The sequence below is a fragment of the Mugil cephalus genome, chromosome 4, assembly GCF_022458985.1.
Source record: "Mugil cephalus isolate CIBA_MC_2020 chromosome 4, CIBA_Mcephalus_1.1, whole genome shotgun sequence".
Taxonomy (NCBI): domain Eukaryota; kingdom Metazoa; phylum Chordata; class Actinopteri; order Mugiliformes; family Mugilidae; genus Mugil; species Mugil cephalus.
Window position 1 is genome coordinate 27796158 of NC_061773.1, and position 22213 is coordinate 27818370.

Sequence of the window (22213 nt, forward strand, 5' to 3'; positions counted from 1 at the left end):
GAAAAATGACCTACCAATTATATTTCTGATTAACCACACAGTAATCAGGTAAAATGGTAATAAAGACACAGTCCTGTGAAGGTTACGTCCTCACACGCCCAAAACAAAAACAGAACCAAACTCACAGACCAGATGGACACATCTGATCGTCAAATTAAATGCAGATTATTTCCTTTGATGCATTTTTTAGCTCAATATGAAGCTCAACATCTGGGAGTTAAAATGAGGTTCCACTGCGGCGTAGCCGTCAGTGATGATCAATAAAATTAGGTTACGATGTCTTTGTTTGAAAACGCGTCCTACATGCGAAACTGTTCGGTCGCCTTGTTTACAAGGAGGAAGTTAGTCAGAAAGTGCTCCACATCTGTCACTCTAAGAAAGCGAGAGCTTTAAAGTTGGGAGGCACAGTCCACCACTTGGCCCATTTCCCTCCGTGAGCCGCCTCCGCTGAAGAACTTGCGTCCCCCCTCCCTCCCTCCCCGAGCTTTGGCTAAGTAAGGTTAGGGTGCACGCTGGTCTTCCCACAGCGAGCAGCTTTTACCCTCCTGCCAGCTCCATCAATCTCAGGCTGGTGTGATCGCTCCTGAAAGGGGGCGGGGATTAAGAACAGCCTGCGGTCTGTAAATCAGACGGGTTTGAGGGTGAGTTGGCGGGCTGGTGGGTGGAGGGGGAGAGGGAGAGGGTCCCTCTTTTCCGTGCATCACATAGGCCTCAACAGGCACCGTACCCTGTGAGCCCAATGTAGACATCACCGCTCGCAGCAGTTAAGCTCCGAGCGGACCTCCCTCAGCCAGATGGCCGAGTCGTTTCCCAATAAATGTTTAACGAGGGAAGGAGGAATTAAATCAGAAGGCAAGTGATCAAGCACAGTTTGACCAAAGTGTAATCCATCTGAGGTGGTGTTAAAGCACTTTTGGCCAGCACAATAAGACAATGAGAGCACATTCTCCCTCCTGTGAGGATTGTAACCCCCCCTCCTCTTATCCAGGCCAAGCTTGCCAAGAAAGCACAAGCCAATTAATGCAAAGCCTCTACCTTTTGATTTTAATCTGCATTTAGGAACATAAATCACCATGTCTGGGAAAGACTGAAACAAAAGGACAGCCCGAGGCATTCCTCTGCATGACTTACAGCTCTGACACACAAATCTTTGGCCAGTAGTAAAGTCAATAGGCACAGATTGTGATTGAGTGGGGTGGATGTATTATATATATATAAATATATGTGTCTTGAGTCTTGTTGGCGAGGGTGTAGGTGGGGGGGGCGGAGGTCACCGGCTGGTTCAGAGAGGCCGCTATTGAGTTAATACCATTACTGTGAGGCATGGGTGAAAAGTTCAGAGTGCACGTTGGGTCTGAAAACGGGGCCCGTGTCGTATGAAAGAAATCGACTAGTTTGTTCTGTGGTCAATTATTCAATTACATCTGTTGAGCAGGAGTTTGACCTCAGCCGTGTCTATTGGATTTGTCGTAGCGGCTGAGGAGAGACGGCCTCACTGCGAGGGCTGAGCTCTTTTAAGGACAAGGCACAGTTGGCTGAGCATGTTGCTGTACAGTCGGGCTGGGCGAGAGGAATTAATGCAGTAGATTTACTAAGGACGGACTATTTTACTGTGATGATGAGTAAATATTGTAGAATGATCCCACACTAGTAGTAAAACTGATTTTTGTGCAAATCCAGAGACATTTACAACAAAAAATTAAATGTTATCAAGATGAAATGAAGAAAAAAGGACAATTACGGTTTCATTTATTTTGACATATTTAAACATACTTAAACTGCTGTATCTGTAATGTCAACCGTAATAATTGAAGTATGCGTGCGTTTTTGTCATTCACAAAAAGCTAAAATCGGGGACTGTCCCCAGAAATCGGGGACGTCTGGTCACCCTAAAGTAAAAACCCAAACAACCAACAGTGCACCTTTTTTTGGCACAAGTTTTCTCGTTCTGCCGCTTTATTTTTTGGACATTTCCGTCTTCACCACACCTCTCAGTAGCTGTTTTTTCTCATTCCGATTGAAGGTTTCAGATCAATTTACATGTGAGGTGATCTATTCTGATCTGATGTTTACATGCAGCACTGCGTTTTACAGAAATGCAATGAAAACATCCCATTCTTCTTCTTTTGAATTGCGGTTGGCAAACAACTTTCTGGATAATCTAAATCCAATAAAAATAATCCTGTGACTGATCTCTCATCTAGTCAGCATAGTTTCTATTGTTCTTACAATTTTTGTCTTAAAGCATCAGCTTGATTCAGAAAGTTTTTTGGGATCATTTCTACTTTTGTGTTTCCTTTTGTGTAAGCCTTATAAGAGCTTCAAGGTTTTTGAGGTGTTCTGAATTTGTTCCAGACTTCGGTCTATCTCGGCTTAAATTCATTTTTGATGGACCTTTTCAAACAGTTCGATATTTCTATTTTCTCTGCCATCTAAGTGTGTGATAATGTCTAGTTCTTTCAGAGTTTTTATTTAAAACAAGCTCTCCGGTAGAGGAAACCGTTGACATGACTTTTGATCGGTCTGGGAAAAGGAATATTCTACCTACCGGTTCGGGCCTGTTTATTCTGACTGAGGTGTTTATATGGAGCATTTTCATTTGGTTTGCGCTTCTAAACCGATTGTAATCAGAATATATGGCTCCATGTAAACCCAGCTAGTGGTGCAGTCGCACCATGTAAATTTAGAAGCACTACGCTGAAAATAGTCGGGTCTGAATCAGTGTATGTATGAACCAGTGAACCAGCCCTACTGTACAGCTCACATCTTTGGTCACCATGCACTTAACATAACACACACGCCTTCGTTGACAGTAATTGGATTCGCTATCAATACTAATACAGTAATCGCAATTACCGGACTTTATCCTTGTAATGCCTCTTGAATCCTAACCATCTCCTGAGGTTCCCTGTAGACCAGCAGCGTTATGTTTTCACCCCAAAACTCTTGTGATCTGCCTTTTTTTTGATATTATGGGCCATGTTAGCAGAAGAGATAATTACTCCAGCATGACCCCGCTGAGCTGGGTCACAGCCAGCACGAGGACCACTAATGAACTGGTCCCCCAGAGGTTTTCACAGAGCACCGGCTCCAGACATTCCCATACATCGCTCCTTCCCATCCTCCTCCCCTGGTTCTGCTCCCTGGAACCGATCATGTGCTCATTACGATCCACACTCTGCTCTGTTAGATGGAAAATGATCCAGTGCTCTGTTCTCTGCAGCACGCCGGTGCGACTGCAGACATCTTACTCTGTCTGACTGTTAACTGCGTACGCTTTCTTTCTTTCTTTTTGTCTCGCAGCAATGTTTGCAGCAATAACATGTAGATAAAACTGTAGCTGCGCTCCTAATCTCTTTGAGTCATTGTTATCAGAAACATGCAGGCACACATGAAAACAGCGCAGTGATTAAATCGGCTCAGTGGTATTCTTAGTTTGATGGTAATTTTGATGTTGATTCCGATCTCAGCTCGGTTTGCATTAAATTGCTTTTTTTTTTCCTCCTTCGGTAATGTTGAACATCTGCCATGCATTAATAAATCCACATGACTCCCTCGTTTGTTGGTTTATTTATTTATTTCCGTTGTCACATGAAAAGGAGACTGTCTGCTGCTGCACACTTCCACAGACTACAAAACAATCGCATTCCCAGGGGAGGATGATGTTAGGAGACTTTAATGTGAATATTTTCCTCTGTCACAGCAAAAAAAAAAAAAAAAAATTTAACCAGCACCAGAGTTGATGCATATGAAAGTGTGCGGTTATGCCTGGCTGTGCAGAGAGCAGTCAAGCTCCCAGTCACGGGGGATTTGTCGTGTTTGGGGTTTGCCTCGCCGTGCGTTTTCCAGCGCGTGGGTGGATTCACGGATTCATGGGGCCTTCTCCGTCTGTGCTGCCTTCACAGGTACTGCCGATTCAGCGCGCCAGAGACATGAACTGAGAGCGAGGAGCACGACGCCTGTTTCTTGAGAAAACCTTTCCGAGATCTCACAGCGGGGAAAACCATGAGGTTGCAGAGGAGCCCGGGACTGGCCGCCGTGATGGCCGTGGTCGCCTGTGCTTGTGCCTTTCATACGAGTGCAGCCATCGACATCCCACTGGAAGGTGAGTGAAATTCGGTTTCAGGTGAGGCAGTAGGAAACAAAATGTGCTTAATGAAAACGTTAAGACTAAAACTTAAGAGACAAAGTGGGTGACATCACAGAACAGGGGAAACACAGTAGAACAGAGGATACACAGCAGACCAAAGGCAATGACACGGCTACATATACCTGGGCAGAGTGGTGACAAGACACAGGTGAAACTAATGAGGGCGGAGCACACAAGGAGAAACCAATCCAGCAATCAGACAGGGGAAAAGGGACTGAGCTTTTTGACATTTTCTTTTCACTCAGTACGTTTACATGCATGTGAAAAAAAAATGAATTATTGCCTTAATCCGGCTTTAACTGGACAACTTAAGTGCATGTAGACACTTTATTCCAATTAAAATCAGAGTTCTGTTTATCCAATTAATACACCCAGATAATATGATTGGAAATCGAGTTTCTCTGCCATGTATACACCTTAATTGGACTTTAACTGGACAACACGTGAGAGCATGCGACACAACCGCTGCGCTGCCGTATGACCCCAGAACAAAAACATCCAAGAAAGCCAGTAGCAGAAGAAGAAGAAGGTAAACAGAACCACCTGACGGATAGCGGCATTTTATCTGCACCATAAGTAGCGCACACATTAAATACAAGATTAAAAAGCTGTTTTTAATGTAAATCACTTTGTGTTGCATCTTTTGTGTATGAAAATTTGCAGATAAATAAAGTTTGATTGACTGATTGATTAACTTAAAGGCCTAATAACTTGTATTGAGGATGGCAGAGTTAAAAAAAAAAATCCATTTTCCAAATCAAATAGATCTTCATTTGAAAGATGTTATGATATAGATTCATAAAATCCTTGCATCGCTCTTTTAACCACCTGAGACCCAAGTATTTGTTTGTAATGTTTAATTTCTTTAATATAAGATTAAGATCTTTAGGTATGTGGGATTAGTAGGATCTAAGAAGTATAAAAAAAAATGCATCATCTTTGAACTGGAAGTAGTTTTTGAAAAACAATCATGTGGACACAGGGATTATTTCACTGTATATTACAATTTAAGTCACCAATTTGAACCAAAATATAAAACTGTTTATTTTAATTCTAAAGCAGAATTGGAAACGATGAAATCCCAATGTCCCCAAATGCGTACTGGTGAATTAAATTTTCATGTCATATCAAACTAGAAAAGTTAACAAACATAAAGTGTATTGACCCTTCACTTCCAGTACATTACAGACAAAAGTGTCTCCTTATGAGGACAACAGGACTAAATGAAGCAGAATGAGCTGTTGCAAACCTAAAATGTAACGTCCCCATATGGGGACACATGGTCTCAGGAGGTTTAAATATTTCCTGCTTCCGCTTGTTAGAAATCTTGCTGTGGTATCGCGAGACGAGCTCACGTGTGAGGTAGATCCAAAACATGACAGAAGCTACAAACTTTAGAGCATCGTCAGGACTGAAAGCTGGTGTGTGGCAGCATTTTGGATTTAGAAAGTACAAACCGTAGTGCAAAGATGATGCCAATTACAGGTCAAATATTGTGAAAGTAACACAAATAACCAAAACCATTTGTTTCCATGAAAATCAAGTGGAGTTGATGCGAAACCAAGCACCAGAGCAGAGTTAATTGGTCACTGCACTGAGAATAGAGATTAGCATCTACCGAGCTCTTTTCTGGGGCCACCTACCAAACTCTCAAACACAGCTCACTGCAACAGACCAAATACCTACATCACTGTGGTGTTCTGTGGTCCTAAAGCCCCACCAGGATGTTCTCTGTTTAAATGCTGGTAGATAGTGGTTTTCTGTTGGGATGCATTGACATGTTTTTTTATCATCTGTTGCTTTAATGCACTGATGAAGCCCTGTGCTGTAAAACTATTCAAGTTACTAAAACTTAGAAACAAAAGTTTACCTGCCACCTCAGAAATGTGATTAAAGTCAACCTTGACAAGTTTTAAAGTTTACTATAGGGTGACCGTGTCCTCTTTGTGAGACTTTAACTTGAATTTGTGCAGTGGTGTCACTTTAATATTTTTATTTTTCGGTCATCAGTCAAGACCTTCATCGGAGCATTCATGATACAATGAGCAGGCAGGTTAAAAAAAAAAAACGGTCAATCCCTCACTGGTCATTAACAGAATGTAATGCACCTGTGCACACTCTGCTGAAAGAAGCCGCACCTTCTGGGAAGTGTAGTTTTAATGTTCTTGAGGCGCTGGCTATGGGGCCTATGAATGGACTACAACACAAATAACAGATGTAAGTGGCACAGAAGAAGACAGACACAATAACAACAAGCACCTTAAAGTTCTAAACGTACGGTGATGAAACTAAAAATAGTAAAAAGGGTTCAGGCTAGGCCATGATAGAATGTCGATCCCCAGAAACATAGGAAAAAAACTCCAGAAAAAGAACAGAGAGCTATGGAAAGATGTGAGGTGGAGGCCGTCATGAGCCATAGACACCAACTCCCAAAAAGACAAACTTTGAGACAATTTCAAACTTCTTTTGTTCTACTAGAGCCTCAAACAGAAGAGTCCTCTTTTTCACAAACTCAAGTCTGGTCACCCTATTAAGTTCTGTAAACTTATGAACTTGAGTTCAGTATCAAAAGCTTGATCATTGAGGCATGAAAACTGGAGTTTAAGAGATGAAAATAGTTCACATAACTTAACGTGGCTGTAATGTTTTACGGTGCATTCCAAAGTTTTTCAATGTTAATGCAACGCGGCTGCAAATGACTGTATTAGTGTTGGCTGAAAGATGGATTAAAACCTGGGCAGATGTAGGAATGTGTCATTTTAAGAGTCATCTTTATATAAAAACAAGATAAAGTAACATTCACTGAGCTTGAGAAAACAAGTAAACTTGAAATAGCTACATTAAATTCTCCATAACAACGTGTGAAATGACTTTTAGAAGCACGTATCGATCACACAAACACTGGTAAACTCTCAGAGAACTGTCACCTGAGTCTGCACCTGGCTTCAGGGAGCTTTAAAGTGACATTGTTTAGCTGTGCAGCTGGATTATGTTGCTTTTTGAATGCGGCCGGCAGCTGCTTTGTGTAAAACAAAAAGCTTTAAAACCTGACGATATATTACCTGCCCAGGGCCGACACAGCGGCGCGTTCAGCAGCTAACGCGCCAGATGTTTCCTTTAAAGGTTGGTAGAGACCAAAACCAGAACTAATAGACTGCGAATGTCGGACTTGACACTAATCAGGTGACCAGAAACAGGACCTGTGAGTGTGGAACATGGAAATAAGTTTGATGTAAAAGGTGTTGATGTGTCAATGCTTCATTCACAACTCGTTTCTGTTGAGGCTAAATGTTAATGACAGCAGCTTTAATGATAGTTAGCATTTCTTCCATCATGTATGTGTGTTTTCAGGACAATGCTAGGATATGTACTAACTATGGAACTAGTGTTGTATTAAAAATATCCAGAGTATAAGAAAGGAGGTATTATGTTCTATTTATTCTGATTAAAAATTACTTTAAAACTATATTCTATCAATAAGGTTAGCTGAATGTAAAGTAAATGTAATGTAAATCATATGTCGGTCGAATTCAGACATAATAAAGTGACAATTTACTATTTAACACACAACACAAAGCTTCTCAAGGGAAATCATTCATGAAGCAGGTTAAACGTTCGTGCTCTTGTCTACGCTCCTCCAGCGAGAGCTTGTCCTTCGAGTGCTTTCATAAGAAGAAGCGTTGAATAATTTAGAGGGAAATAAATCGTAAGAGTCATAAAATGTTGTTTGAACTGAATGCATCTACAGCTATTATCTTGTTTGAATCAGGTTCTCTTTGTGTTGGATGAGCATGGAACGCTGTTTCCTTGGAAACGCGTATCAAACCTCTCCCTATGAATTATTCTGAAATATCTCTGAAGGGCCTGATAAAGAAACAGGTTTTCTGCAAACGCATGTGTTTGGGCTCACTGGCAGAAAGTCCTTCCAGTTGTCTTTTTTTTTTTTTTTTTTTTGCATTGCTATTTTTTTTGTGTGTTTTGTGTGTGGAGAGAATAGTTGTGACAAGAAGGGCTTACTCCCAAACTGCTGACTGTTTCCTCTGTTTATTTTCACCCTGCTGCCGCGGATTATCTAGTTTTAAGTCTCATAAACAGTAAGTTCACCTTGACGCCCTGTAGCTGCAGCAGCTTTACTCACAAGCCATGTGTGTTGATTCTGAGCCTGAACGTGTCATCATCCATGACTCCATTATACTTTGTGTTTTAGCTTGTTTGCTTTTTCCCTTCACGTCAAATCATGATACTAATTCTATTCATTTTATGACACGTCACAGCATTGTTCTCAAGACCATGTGAGATGAAATGAAGAGTTTTATGCCAGAACAAAACAGTTTAAATACAAATGAACAACATGTGTTTCAGGTGTGTGTGATGCTGTGTTCTGGGATAAAACTCTGCACATAGACACATAATAACAATAACACATCATACAGTGGTTCCCAATTAGGAGGTCAAGGCCATAGACTGTATAAAGATGGACGACACAACAAGTATCAGCAAATAGAGAGCATGTAGAGCTCCCCCTGGTGGCTGGCTGCAGGTCATAAGCTCCACCCCCTCCATTTTGGCGGATGGGACAAACTAAAACGTAAATACATTTTTTTTTCCAAGGATGGTTTCTCTCATTTACGATAGTTAATATAATACTGATCCATACCCATCTTTCTGATAAGTTTTAGTTCATTTAGCGTATATAATTCAACATTTTGCCCTCTTATCCCTAGAATAGTAGCATCAGTTTGGCTACTGCAAAGAAGTGGGGAGGTGTTGTTCATATTTATATACAGTCTATGGTCAAAAGCCTTCATGTGGTTAGTTTTTTATTTTTCATTTTAGGGTGACCAGACGTCCTCTTTTTGAGACCTAAAAATGTGTCAAACTCAAACTTTGAGAGTTTGAGGCTCTGAGGCTCAAAATTGTTTCAAACTCAATTCAGGTCACCCTATTTTTATTTTCTTTTTCTTTTAAATTTTTGCTGTTTTCCAATTAAATATACACGACCGGTCAAAAGTTTTAGAAGACTCCAATATTTCTTTCTTTTTATTTATTGAAATGTGTGTAGTTTAATGTGTCATTTCACTCTGAAATGAAAGCATAGATCAAATAAACAACTGACGTTAAAAAAAATCAAGATATAACCCAAAATCTATTCTAAACTTTGGACTCATCAGAGTAACCATCTTTGGTTGGTTTAACATGTGAACACACTTGGCATAGTCTTTCTTTCTAAAATCAAATCAAATAGTTTTCCTCCAAATTTTGTTGCAGAAGTGTCACTAGGATGCTTTACTTTCACCCTTCTGGGGTAGGATGAAGCTCTGACCAACTATACCAGAGGAAACTGATGCTGTTCTAAAACTTTTGACCGGTAGAGTTTGTCACCATTGCATAATTTCATAAACGTTTGGTGTAGGTTGGGAAGTATCTTCTCTGAGGCTACGAAACCTGTGATGATGGCTGGTGACGAGCCCCAAAGTTTGGGAGCCTCTGCCGTAGTCTGCACATGACACATACTTCTGAATGCATTTGTGTATTTTCATGCTTGCTTGTTTCTTGTTTGCCCAGTTGAGCAGCTGCCCACCATCACGGCTCAGTCGCCCAGCTCTCTCATCGCGTTCCCTTTCGACGACAGCTTCCCCATGACGTGTGAAGCCAAAGGGAATCCCGAGCCAGAGTGAGTACCGAGCGTCCCATGGCTACTGTAGAGAGGACGGGGAGGTGGTTGGCAGCTAAAACACACACCCACAACAAACAGCACAACACTTTAATGTCTTTGTGCGTTTCTGAAAATGAGCATGCTACAGTTTTTAGCTGAAAGTCTTGACATTTCAGCGCCTGCTTTCTTTATGTAGATTCACTTGGACAAAGAATGGCCAGGAATTCGACCCCTTTCTAGACCCCCGCCTGTTGAAAGAAGAGAATTCTGGGACCTTTGTGATACCCAATAATGGGAACCTTACAGAGTACCAGGGAACCTATCGCTGTTACGCCTCAAACAAACTGGGGACCGCCATATCCAAGGAGATTGAGTTCATTGTGCCCAGTGAGTAACCTTCTTCCATATCTGTTGTGTGTGTGTGTGGGGTGCTCTGTTACAGTGCTTTCAACGTGATTCAGGGCCGGCAACCCGGTATAATGACTGCACCTCTCCGCTGTGTGCTTTTCATTGTATTGGACGTGGCAGAAAGTCATTGAGGCTCCTGAGAGCTCCGCCCCTCGCAGCATCGCATCTATAGCTCTGTACCAAGAGAGGCACTGGATGTGATTTAGCCTCTCCATCATTTCCTCTGCTACATTTTTCATCTTGTTCCCAGGCCCAGCACATAAATTCTCACAGAAATTCTGCGCGGCAGGGGGGCCTTTAGGAAATTTGGCTGGGTTTCAAGCTCACCAGTGGTGACACACACGATACCAGTGCTGATGTCTGTTTTGTTTCTGCCGGCCAAAAAGTGGATTCAATCTGCTGAATGATAACAGAGTTCAGAAAACACATGCTTCACACGGAGTTCAGCAATGATGTTAGTGCCATCTCCTGGAGAAGACGAGGACTGCGCCATGTGTTGCACGCACTCATGTTTGTTTCCTCGCTCTGCTGTTTTGTTTCTCCAGGTGTTCCTAAATTCCCTAAAGAGACGCTTGACCCTGTGGTGGTGGAGGAGGGCCAGGCTTTCACTTTAAAATGTGACCCGCCTAAAGGAATTCCTCCTCTGCAGATCTACTGGATGACTATCAGTAAGCTGCACCTAACATTTCTGATGAACTGGAAACGGTGTGTGCAATTAATCATTTTAACGTTGCAGGTTTTCCTCTCACCCCGGCTGTACGCTACAGGCCAAAGGTCTGGAAGCAACATCGAATCTGTACATCATTGGTTTACTTTGCATCAAAATAAACATGATTATTATATAAAGAGTAACTTATTAGAAGACAATTATCAGGAGTTATTCTTTCTCCATAGTAACCTCCTCTGGCTTTAACGACAGCACAGCATATTTCTATTATAAATATAACATAAGCATTTAGGGTCAAACTGTTTTTTATTGTCATGTCAAGCTACATGAAGACATAGGACTTAAAACAATATAAGGGACTTATATGGACAACAGAATAACAGTGCAGACAGTACACACGGTGCAAAACACCTGGGAGACAGTGCACCTTTAAAAAAGACATTACACAAAAAAAGGAACGCTTACAGAAATGATGGGCCTCATTAGCGTCACACATCGAAGGCGGATCAGTCATTTCAAACTCATTCCGAAAGCTCTTTCCTCAGAAAATGTGAGCGTAATTAGCGTCGCGTTGAAATATTTCACCCGTGTTATCGTATGTCGTATTATCAGTGATGTGGGCTGAACAATGTGATACAGGATACATAGCGCCAAACAGGCACTCCACGGAGATAAAGCCACTCCACCGCAGCCACGGAGGAAGCATCCAGCTCCATTATGCTCAGGCATCAATGCATTATTGAATTTCACTGCTGCAGATGGAGGCTGCAGTATCAGGGCTTTCTTTGCTTCACATGAGGTTTGGAAGTCCATTGTGTGATAAAGTCTGGTTTATTAATGAGGTACAAGAAAGGGTATATTTAGCAAATCTTGAAACACCAATTTCTGCATTTTAAAATAAAAATCAAATAGCCACAAATTTGTTTTTTAATATGAACAGATTCTGAAAGTCAGTGACCACAAAAATCAAAATGACAAATCTACATAAATTCAAAATATAATATATTCATGTCAAGAGACAAACATTGTGTTTTATTGTTATTGTCGCAGGCTTAAAATGACATGTTCTTATATTAACTTTTTTCAGTGTAAAAAATACTGTGAAATGTGGGTAAAAATGAATGAATATGTAAAAAAAAATAGCTTTTTTACATGTAAAGTTTTGTTAAAGTCTGAAAAGTGAAGAAGTAGTTTATGTGAAATAATAACTACAGCTGTAAAGTTTTTTGATAATTGTCTTTGTACTTTTAATTAATTAACTTTCATCCACATGAACTCATGAGCATCGTCTTCCCTCGTGCAGATCTCCAGCACATCGAGCAGGACGAGAGGGTTTCCATGGGCTTGAACGGAGACCTTTACTTTTCCCACGCCGTGGAGCGGGACAGCCGGAGGGACTACTGCTGCTTCGCCGCCTTCCCGAGGATACGGACCATCGTCCAGAAGACCGCCATGTCCGTCATCGTCAAGACAAGTAGGCCTCTCTTCAACCCCGACGCTTCCCCACTTTGCTTTCAGATCACTCGTCAAACCCGACGTTCGCTTGCAGCACTTCAAAAGCCACCCCCGGTGTCACGTCGCCTCGTTTACGTGCATCTCTTTGCTTTTAGTTTTTCATGTTTGCGTTTTTTTGATCTTTGGTGATGTTTGTCACGATGCGTCCCCATTGTCCTCGTGTTCATTTTTGTCTTTTCTTTTGTTCTCATCCACCCCCATTTCAGAGAAAAGTGACAGCCCTGATGGTGGTGGTAAGTCTGACGTTCCTGGAGTGTATTTCTGTGTGTGTGTGAGTGTAAGCCACTCATGTCTACTGTACTGTCTCTGTTGTACTTTTTTTTTTTTTTTAGCTAATGCAATCCGGGACAGAAGACCCACTCTTATGACGCCCTCTGGTGTCAGATCAGAGACACGGCTGGTGAAGGGAGAAGACTTGGAGTTGGAGTGTATTGCTGAAGGATTGTGAGCAACGTTACCTTATTTACAAAAACAAACCAAAATGTTTTTTGTTTTTTTAAACATAAATCTAATTAAAATTGACTTATTTGTCATTTTAGATGTACACCGGTGAGGCATAACATTATGACCACTGACAGGAGAAAGAAATAACATGTAAACCATCTTATGACAATTCAGTGTTCTGTTGGGAAACGTTTGGACCTGGCATTCATTATTTAGCCATGTAGCACCCATCTAGACCAGACCAGGCACCCCCACCCCCATAGCAATGACCCCCAGCAGGATGCAGCCTGACACAGACACACACACAAAAACACTTTAACTAAAAAAAAACATCAAGAGCAACACAAAGTGTTGACCTGACCTCCGTATTCACTGGATCCTAAACTGATCAAGTATCTGTGGGATGATCCACGGAGGCCCCTCCCCTTAAAGGCCCCTCTCCATTAACAACATCCTGTTTCCAGACGCCACAGGGCACCCTCAGAAGGCCCATGTCGACCTTTGTGACCCCTAGGGGATCCGCAGAGGTACTGCAGGGGGGCGGGTCGCAAAATCTTTGGTTGATTAGACATTTTTTATACATTTTAAATTTCTTTAAATACACATTAACATGAATCTAAGATATTTTAATAAAGCTATAAATGGAGAATGCAGAAGACGTCTTCTTTTAGTCAGTGCTTCACTCGTTCATCGATAGAGGAGCTGTCTCAACAGGCACCATCTCACACAGACTATCAATCTAAGCCTCCTGTACACATTAGGCCCCGCCTCTATAGCTGCTGAGCCAATCACGAGGCCGCATATTACACACTGACTCTGTCAGGTCCTCTGCAATTGGCCAAGAGAGAGACAGCTGTTTATGGCAGTTGCACGGCCAGACTATTGCTGCACGTTTGAAATTATTAATATTATTATTTGAATAGCTTAATATTGAATGCAATATGATAATAATAATAATGTATATTTATGAACAGCACTAGGCTGTTTTTAACATAGAACACATATAGAAGGTAGGGGTCCCTTCTTAATCTCCATCAGTTTGGGGTCCTTGGCATGAAAATCGTTGCTGACCCCCTGACGTAGACAGTATTAGGAAGGTGGTCATAATGTTATGCCTGATGGGTGTATGGGGCCCATTTCTATATCTAGACTCAACCTTTCGTTCGCTGTCAGTCCAACTCCGCAGGTCGAATGGGAGAAGATAGGCCATCAACTTCCTGCCAAAGCAAGTCTGGAGAATCACGGGAAACTGCTGTACGTGCCGAGAGCCGAGCAGGAGGACGGGGGGAAGTACATGTGCAAGGCCAAGAACAGGCTCGGAGAGGCCGTCCACTACTTCACAGTCACAGTGGAGGGTAGGAAGAGCGTGACCCACCGGCGTTATCACTTACAACTCACTTTAAATTATTTAATAGCTGCCATTTGAACAATAGACTGACCTTCACTCACAGTTACACTTCCACTTAACAGCTGCAGCTGCTCTAATGACGCGGTACTCCAGTGAAACAATGTAAATTGACTCACTATTAACAAGTACAAGCTCAGAGAACAGAGGCAATACAAGCACAATGGGCCTTTCATAAGGGATATTATTACAAGAGGGTGTTAATATTCTATTCTGATTCTGTAGCGTTTTACTCTCGGTTGAAGTAGAGACTCTTTCACATCGTTGAATCATGATCAGAAATGGAGGAAAGATCAGGTAATAAAGCTCTGATAGACTCATTTGTATTCATAGTTTGGACTACAGTTTCACTCATTTGGGTTTCAAATACGATACGACAACCTTTTATTTATCCCCCAGTGGAGAAATTTGCAGTGTTGGAGAAGCACACAGTTCAAAGGACGGTGCACACAAAAGATAAAAAAAGGAAAGAAAAAAAAGAGTAAAATACCAACAGAGTACAAAAAAATAGAAACTCAAACACACAAAAGGAGTTCTATGTGTGTGGTCCACCGGGAGCAGGCTTGGTTGTCAGAAGACTGTCACAGATTGAGCAGGAAGGAAGGAAGGCAGAGGACCCAAATGTCAGGAAAAGGCAGGACGGACAACTGAAAGTCAGTTTAATGAGGATCGACAAAAGAGAACAAAGGCGCTGTGGAGGGGAGGTGAGCAGGTTCGGTTCACATCCAACAAAAGGTGTTCTCCAATCAGAAGAGAAAACACACTAATCAGAAAAGGAACAACCGGACAACAAGGAGGTAACGGTTGACAGATGCACAGAGGGACCACTGGGTTAGAGACACAATCACAGCCGGGAAAATAAAAAAAATTAAAAAAAATAACGGACAAGAATCAGATGGATCTGTGATCTGTGGATCTGAGTGTAGGTTGTAGTGAGGGCCCAAACACAGGACAATAAGGATGAGGGTGGAAGTTCAAACAAAAAAGCATTTAATAATTGACAAAAAGCGCTGCACATGGCAGATAAATCCAAAACACACATCTCAAAAGAATCATGACATGGAAACATGGAACAGGACATGAAAAACATGGCATGGAGACATTAAATGACACGACAAGGAGCAAAGGCAAAGGCAGGGCTATATATACACAAGAGGACAAGACACAGGTGAAACAGATCAGGACAATCACAGCAGGTGAGACAAATTAACAATCAAGAGACAAAGAGGCACAAGACAGGAAATCCAGAAACTTGACAAAATAAAACAGGAAACACAAAACATGACACAGACAGACATGACAAAGTACAAGGACACACACAACAGGAAGGAAACTAGGAAACTTGACAAAATAAAACAAGAAACTTCAAAACATGATCACAAAATAAAAGACAGACATAAACCCTTAAAAAGTTAAATATTCTTTTAGAGGCTCAGTTAGTCAATTTCTTTATAAAAGATGGCAGCCTCTCATCACATATGTTAATACTCTCACCTCTCTGGACCTAAACTGAGTCGATTTGATGTATTGAGAGCATTAGGCATCTCTTATTTATTTTTTCTCTTTCACCTCCATTTATATTATATGTTTTAGCTTATTTTATGTATTTATTTTCCTCTTTCAACGTATTGACTTATTATTTTATCTTCAGTTATTAATTTCTATTTTTTTTTTTTTTTCTTGAGCGATGTCCTTTTTCTGGTTCCTTGTTCTAATGTATCATATATATGAGTTTCACAAACTGTACAAAATGAGATACTAACAACAAAAGAATAAGTTTACAATACATCTTTCTGAATTGAAGAATTGGACTTAACTTTATTCATCCACAGAGGAAACAGCTTGGTAACAGTAGCTCGGCTGTACATAATAATAATAATAAATAAATGAATAAACTATTCAGGACCACTGGCAAAATGGAAATAGGTGTAAAAATAAATTGAATTAATTGAACAAAATAAATGGAAAATAATGGCATTAACAAATTCAGCAGAAATAAACACTGTTATGGACAGAGGAATGAAAATATGGAACAGTTACCAACAGTCGTTACACATTTAACATGTAAAAGTGTTTGATTGTTGTGATTTAACAAATCATTTCTGATTATTTGATCATCAATAGGAAATTTTCTTGGACACATTTATGCAATTTTAGTATATATTTCTTTTATATATTTTTTTCTTTTGGTTTTTGTGTTTTTATTGTGTAGTTTTGGTAGTGACTGATGAGGATCCAAATAAATGAATATAATAGAGTAGCAAAAGATTGAAACAAGTATCTCAAGGAGTATGATACATTAGATTATGTTCCATCACTGTAGATGCAAAGCACAAATTTCAAATCATCATTTAAAGAAAAACGACACCTTTAACATGTCCAGTGTCAGCGTGTGCAGCTGTTAGTTCTTTCATTGGGTTTTCTGGGAATGAACGTCACCGTGCCGTCTTGAAATTGGTCAGGCTGTGTGACACTTGTCAGTTTGATAACATCACGTGGTCTGTGTGTGTTCCCAGAGCCTCCGGAGTGGGACTTGGAGCCCGAGAGTCAGCTCAGTATGATCGGCTCAGAGGTGCGCATCAAGTGCTCGGCCACTGGGACTCCTCAGCCGACTACTACGTGGAGGGTGAACGGCTTACCTCTGCAGGGTCAGTCTCTTTAGACTCGCTTTAAACTCTCTAAATGTTGTTTTGCTTCCTGCCGCGAAAGATTGCACTCAACGGACGGGGAAGGTAAAAACTGATTTGAGCATATTGGGACAAAAACATGTTATCTAATAAAAAGTAAACTCTTAGGCAGGTTAACCAGTTGGCCTCTTGATAGTTCGGATGGAGCAGCTTTTTTTTTTTATTATTATTTATTTACTGTAAACTGTGAAAACTACTGCCCACACTATTAAATAATCAATCTGAGAAGGTCAGCAGTTCGAATGCTTGTTGCATTCAGGTTGTACCCTGAGATGTCTTTCATTATAGAACAACGCATCTCCGCTTCCTTGCATTGGCCAAACGGATGCTATTTTCCCGGGGATGTGGGCGGCCCCATCTCGCGAGTTTGGAGCCAGAATCTGAGCAGTGCTTTCTCAGAGGGATGCCACGTTATCGATGACCCGCCCACACTTCCGCCAGACTATCTACTGTATCGCTGGATTAATGCTGCACTCTGCTCTATCTCTACCCCGAGTTACAAAGACATGTTGGAATATACACGGTTCTTATTCATTTATTTATCTGTTTATTTATTCATTTTGTCCTAGTCTCACGGTTCTTCTGGACTTCTTCACAGAAAGTTGGCAAGGCAACTTATAGTTATCAAGTTAAGATGTCACATCCTGTTTCAATAGCGCCAAATAACTAAAATTATACTTCAACTACCTAAAATGACAGAAACCATCCTTGGAAATATTTTGTGACGTGTACTTTAGTGTTTTAGTTCGACCCAAGTCCCATCCACTAACATGGAGGAGGTGGAGCTTATGACCTGTACTGCAGCCAGCCACCAGGGGGAGCTCTACTTGCTTTAGCTTCATTTTTGAGGAGTTGTTCCATTTTCCGTCACTGCCCCTAAACTTTGGAACCACTTTCCTCTGCACATCCTCTCTTAAAATATTTTTTTTCCTCAGTTTGAGATCTGTTCTCATGTCCCTGTGCAGCACTTTGGCTAAATACACAGTTTTGAATGTGCTCAATAAAAAAATTGAGAAATTCTGAATGAATATCATGCACACTGAAATTTAGTGTTTCTGTCTTTTGCATGCAAAAAAACCAAAACATAAAATTCACAAAGCCCCGCGTGGATCCAGAAGGATCTTTTCTTTAGTCTTCTTTCTTTGAGTCCGTTTTAGCTGAGGTTGAAGAGCACACGTTTGAAAGTGGTGAACATGTGGAAGAGTTATGGATCAACATGTCAACATTCTTCAGTCTAACAGTCTACACTCATATTGCATTATGGCTGATGTGACCGCTCACGTGCAGTCGGGAGGTAAAGAATACCACGCTCAGCTTGGGCTGTTGCAACTGCAACTTGAATTCAGATGAGTGGACAGAAGACCTGGAAGCTCCATTGATTTTCATCGTGTGTCATCCTGATTTTCCACTGTGAGTGGAGATAGTGGCTGGATATTTACACACTGGTGTGCAGGAAATGGAAACACTGCATACGGATCCATACATTATACAACAAACCCCGCATTTGCCTTCATTGCGTTCACTTTGTGGGGCTTTCTGTAAATTAAGTTTGCAAGAGAGCATCTGGAAGAGACAATTGTACACAGAGCATGCTGTGTGTCTGCATCTCTTAACATGTATCTTTGATCTCTTACAGACTCCCCGGCAGCCAACAGGAAGATGGTCGGCGATGAGATAGTTCTGCATAACCCCAAAGCTTCTGACAGCGCAGTCTATCAGTGTGAGGCCTCCAACAGGCACGGAACCCTCCTGTCCAACGCCAACATCATGATCATGAGTGAGTACAGTCACTTTTATTTCCGTGCACCGCTGCTTTTGTTACCAGCAGGTTTTCTGCCTGAAATTACAATCCGTTCACGTTGTTCGGGAGTTTGCGGTGCGTCGCCGCCGACTGATGTGTCAAGCTCCAGAGCTGGCGCTGACGCCGGCGTACGCCCATAAAGAAAGGGAGGCGCCCAGGGAAGGAGAGCTGTCTGCACGCTGTACTCCTTCATTCAAGCTAGCTTCGGTCCCTGCGGAGCGGCGAGCCCTGTTCCCTGCCATTTATATGCTAACAAGTTCCCCCTCAGTCCCACACTGATTCCGCTGCCATAAGACAAACATGTGCTGCTTTACAAGAGCAGATAAAAAATAAATAAAGAAATAAAAAGACAGGATGTTGCTCTCCGTCACTCTGCTGAAAAGTGGCGAGTTTGCTCTCATTCTCAGTGACACAGGAGTTAATAAAGCTGGCCAGAGCCTGAATGTTAAGTCCCAGCCGCTGCCTTTGTAAACAATTAGCAGAGCCAGGCCGCTTTAATGGGAGGCTTTGGCTACAACTGATAAGGTGCACACGCTCGACTGGCTCATTATTGCATTGTTTGCCACTTTGATTTCATTTTCAAATTTCTGACAACCTGACAGCTGAATCACTTTCTTACACAAAGAATCGCACAATTAACGCGCAGGTAAGGCAGCGGGGTTGTCACCTTGTTTAACCCGCAATTATTTGCCTCGTTCCGTTCCGGCTTCACAGTGTTTTTAAAAAACACAGGCCTCATCACGCTTTCTGCTGCGTTTCCACGTGTAGTTCACACGCACCTACTTCCCGTCTGTTTTTCTCGACCTCAGGAGTGATCGATACTGAAATATCGATACTTCTGATACCTCTGTTCTCTACTCTTCTGTCCTCCTCATCACAAATGCTTCGTATTCTGTGTTGTGGTTTGACCTGAGGTGTTTCACAAGGTTTGTTGTGTTGCCACAACTCAATAGTTTAGATACTTTCCACCGTGTTCCTATACATTACCACCAATTACTGAAGTATTGAAAGTATCTGTATTTTGATTTGAGAATCGATTTTAGTTAAAATAAATGACTCTTTATGAAGCTATGATTTGAAATACACTACTTGTTTTAGGTTTACCAGACGCATTAGAGTGTATTTACACAAAGTATCTGCATTGGTACTGCGGATAACAACCTGAATTTTACTCTGATTGGGATCAGAAAGGAAATCAGTGGTATCGAACATCTCTAGACCTCAGATTGATGATTACTTTCTGTGTCTCCTCCCGTTCAGATCTGCCCCCTATGATTTTGACCAAAGACAGGGAGGAATACTCAGCCGTGGAGAGGAAGGGGCTGACGATGCACTGCAAGGTCTTCAGTTCTCCCCCCTCCATGATCACTTGGTAAGTGTGCCATTTCCCAAACACCGGCTCAGATACACCAGCAGGGAGCAGTAGATCTCAACTGGTTGGTGCGTACGGTCCCTCTCTTACACTCTCCTGTTCCATTCAGATGCTTTGTGTTGCTGCTACAGTCTAATTTATAGAAAGAGATCTGAGGCACTCTAGACGGTGATGATAAAAAGTGTGGCCTGCCAATGACATGAAGGGAACTCGCACCACACAGTTTATCATAAATTCAACAAATAATCAAAAATTAAATAAACATACATGAATATTATAATACGCCCATGTATTGAGCTTGGTAATGGACTAAGAAATGGCTTTTTTTCTTTCTTTAAGGAGCTACCTAAGAGACAACAGAACTCACAGTTACAATAGAGAACAATTACACAAAGGGGGAGAAGTCCAGTTCTTCAAAATGCCAGAATGACTCTGAGTCGTCTGAACTTGTCTCCACCCCTGATTGAGTTTTCAATATGCTCCAATATCTTTAAAGAATTACAACTGCCATGATTTGCAATGTTTATAATGAACAGCCAGAGGATGTTTGGGATTGCCAGTTCTTATTGGGTCAGCTAATCTTGCCTTCAGTTTACGCTTTATTCTCCCAATATAAAGATGGATATTCAAGTCTGTAAACAATGTATGAAGTATTGCAATTTATAAATGAATGAATATGTCAAACTTGTGACCAGATGCAATGTCAGTAAAGTAGTTGGCATTTATCACATTGCTGCAGTGATTGCAGTGTCCACACTTGTCATTTTTTTGTTGTTTTTTTCTGAATCTTTTCCAGGAGCAGAGACGATTCGCCTGAATCTGTGGAGGGACCCAGGTTCACCGTTCACGACAACGGCTCGATGGAGATTTACGGCGTAGAGAAGGAGGACATGGGCCAGTACACGTGCTTGGCCAAAAACACGGAGGGGTCGTCCGCCATCACCGCCGTGCTTTATGTAAAAGGTAAAACAGTTTTACTTTAAAAAAGAAATATATATCAGTGTTTACTGCAGCTCACTGTCCTTGAAACGTAACTAACTGGGCCCTGTCTGTGGAAGATCCCACTAGGATAGTGGTGACCCCAGAGGACCAGCAGATCTTAATAGGCACCACAGCCCAACTCTCATGCCGGGCAGAGTACGACAAGTCCTTCAGCAATGACTTTGAGCTCCTGTGGGAAAAAGATGATATGGAGATAGGCCTCAACTACACCGAGAATTCAAGGTAATATACCGACTCAGTCCCTTCTGGAGAGCCTCTTTACTTTTCAGTTTTGTCAATCAATATCGTGTCTCTGCGTTTTCCGTCCACAGATACTTTCTGGAAGACGGGATTCTTCACATTTTCAACGTGAGCCACATTGACCAGGGTGTGTACACCTGCGTGGCAAAGACTCCAGTGGACCGGGACACGGCCACAGCCCGGCTCACGGTCTTAGGTAAGCCAGCCAACCTGCAGGATATGAGCACCGTTTCTGCTCCGAGCCAAAGGACCTCTGGTTCTGCATTAATCTGTGTGACACATTCATAATGTGATCAAAATGTCAGGAAGCCAACGCAGAGCATGGAAACGCAGAGCACGGCTTTATTAGTGCAGCGCTGCGTTGCGCTGACAGCCCCTCCGAGATATTGTTGACATCTCAAAGTCTGAAAGAACAGCGGCAGCCAATAAGGCGACGCGGCTCGTTCCACATCCTCTGACTCTCGGGATGATTTGATTGAACATTTGTCCCCTTGGCCTTTTCCTGCAGCGGAGATTGATGTGTCTGTGATTTTCCAAAGCCATGCTGTTGTGATGATTTTTTTTTTCTATATATATATATATATATATATAGATGTCCCAGATGCACCTGAGAACTTGGTATTGTCTGAACACAAGAGCAGAAGTGTGACGCTGAAATGGATCCCCGGGGACGATCACAACAACTCAACCACGGGTAAAAAAGAAAAAGGGAGCATCTGTGCGTGCAGGTGTCAACACATACACTGAAGCACACTGAAGCAGCGTGAAAGCATTAACATGACATAACACACTTTGGCATTATTCTCTGTGTAAATGCACTTGTTTGATACCATCTTGTACAATATGAATCCATTATTGGTTCACCC

At 41.8% G+C, this 22213-nt stretch overlaps 1 protein-coding gene across 9 annotated transcripts in view; it reads left to right on the top strand.

Annotated features, from left to right (window-relative positions):
- The window catches only part of chl1b (cell adhesion molecule L1-like b), an 81036-nt gene that overhangs the window by 32678 nt on the left and 26145 nt on the right, over window positions 1-22213 (top strand). For 6 of the 9 annotated variants that reach the window (XM_047583131.1, XM_047583130.1, XM_047583137.1 and 3 more), the window contains 16 exons: window positions 3906-4105; window positions 8227-8244; window positions 9716-9824; window positions 10003-10193; window positions 10760-10882; window positions 12185-12355; window positions 12603-12629; window positions 12729-12840; window positions 14014-14195; window positions 16762-16893; window positions 18569-18709; window positions 19994-20105; window positions 20902-21068; window positions 21164-21329; window positions 21419-21543; window positions 21940-22041. In XM_047583131.1, the coding sequence (XP_047439087.1) occupies window positions 4006-4105; window positions 8227-8244; window positions 9716-9824; window positions 10003-10193; window positions 10760-10882; window positions 12185-12355; window positions 12603-12629; window positions 12729-12840; window positions 14014-14195; window positions 16762-16893; window positions 18569-18709; window positions 19994-20105; window positions 20902-21068; window positions 21164-21329; window positions 21419-21543; window positions 21940-22041 (1978 nt within the window). In that variant the 5' untranslated portion in view covers window positions 3906-4005. The remainder of the gene's footprint in view (window positions 1-3905; window positions 4106-8226; window positions 8245-9715; window positions 9825-10002; window positions 10194-10759; window positions 10883-12184; window positions 12356-12602; window positions 12630-12728; window positions 12841-14013; window positions 14196-16761; window positions 16894-18568; window positions 18710-19993; window positions 20106-20901; window positions 21069-21163; window positions 21330-21418; window positions 21544-21939; window positions 22042-22213) is intronic. The other 3 variants (XM_047583134.1, XM_047583133.1, XM_047583135.1) reach the window with 3 other exon arrangements.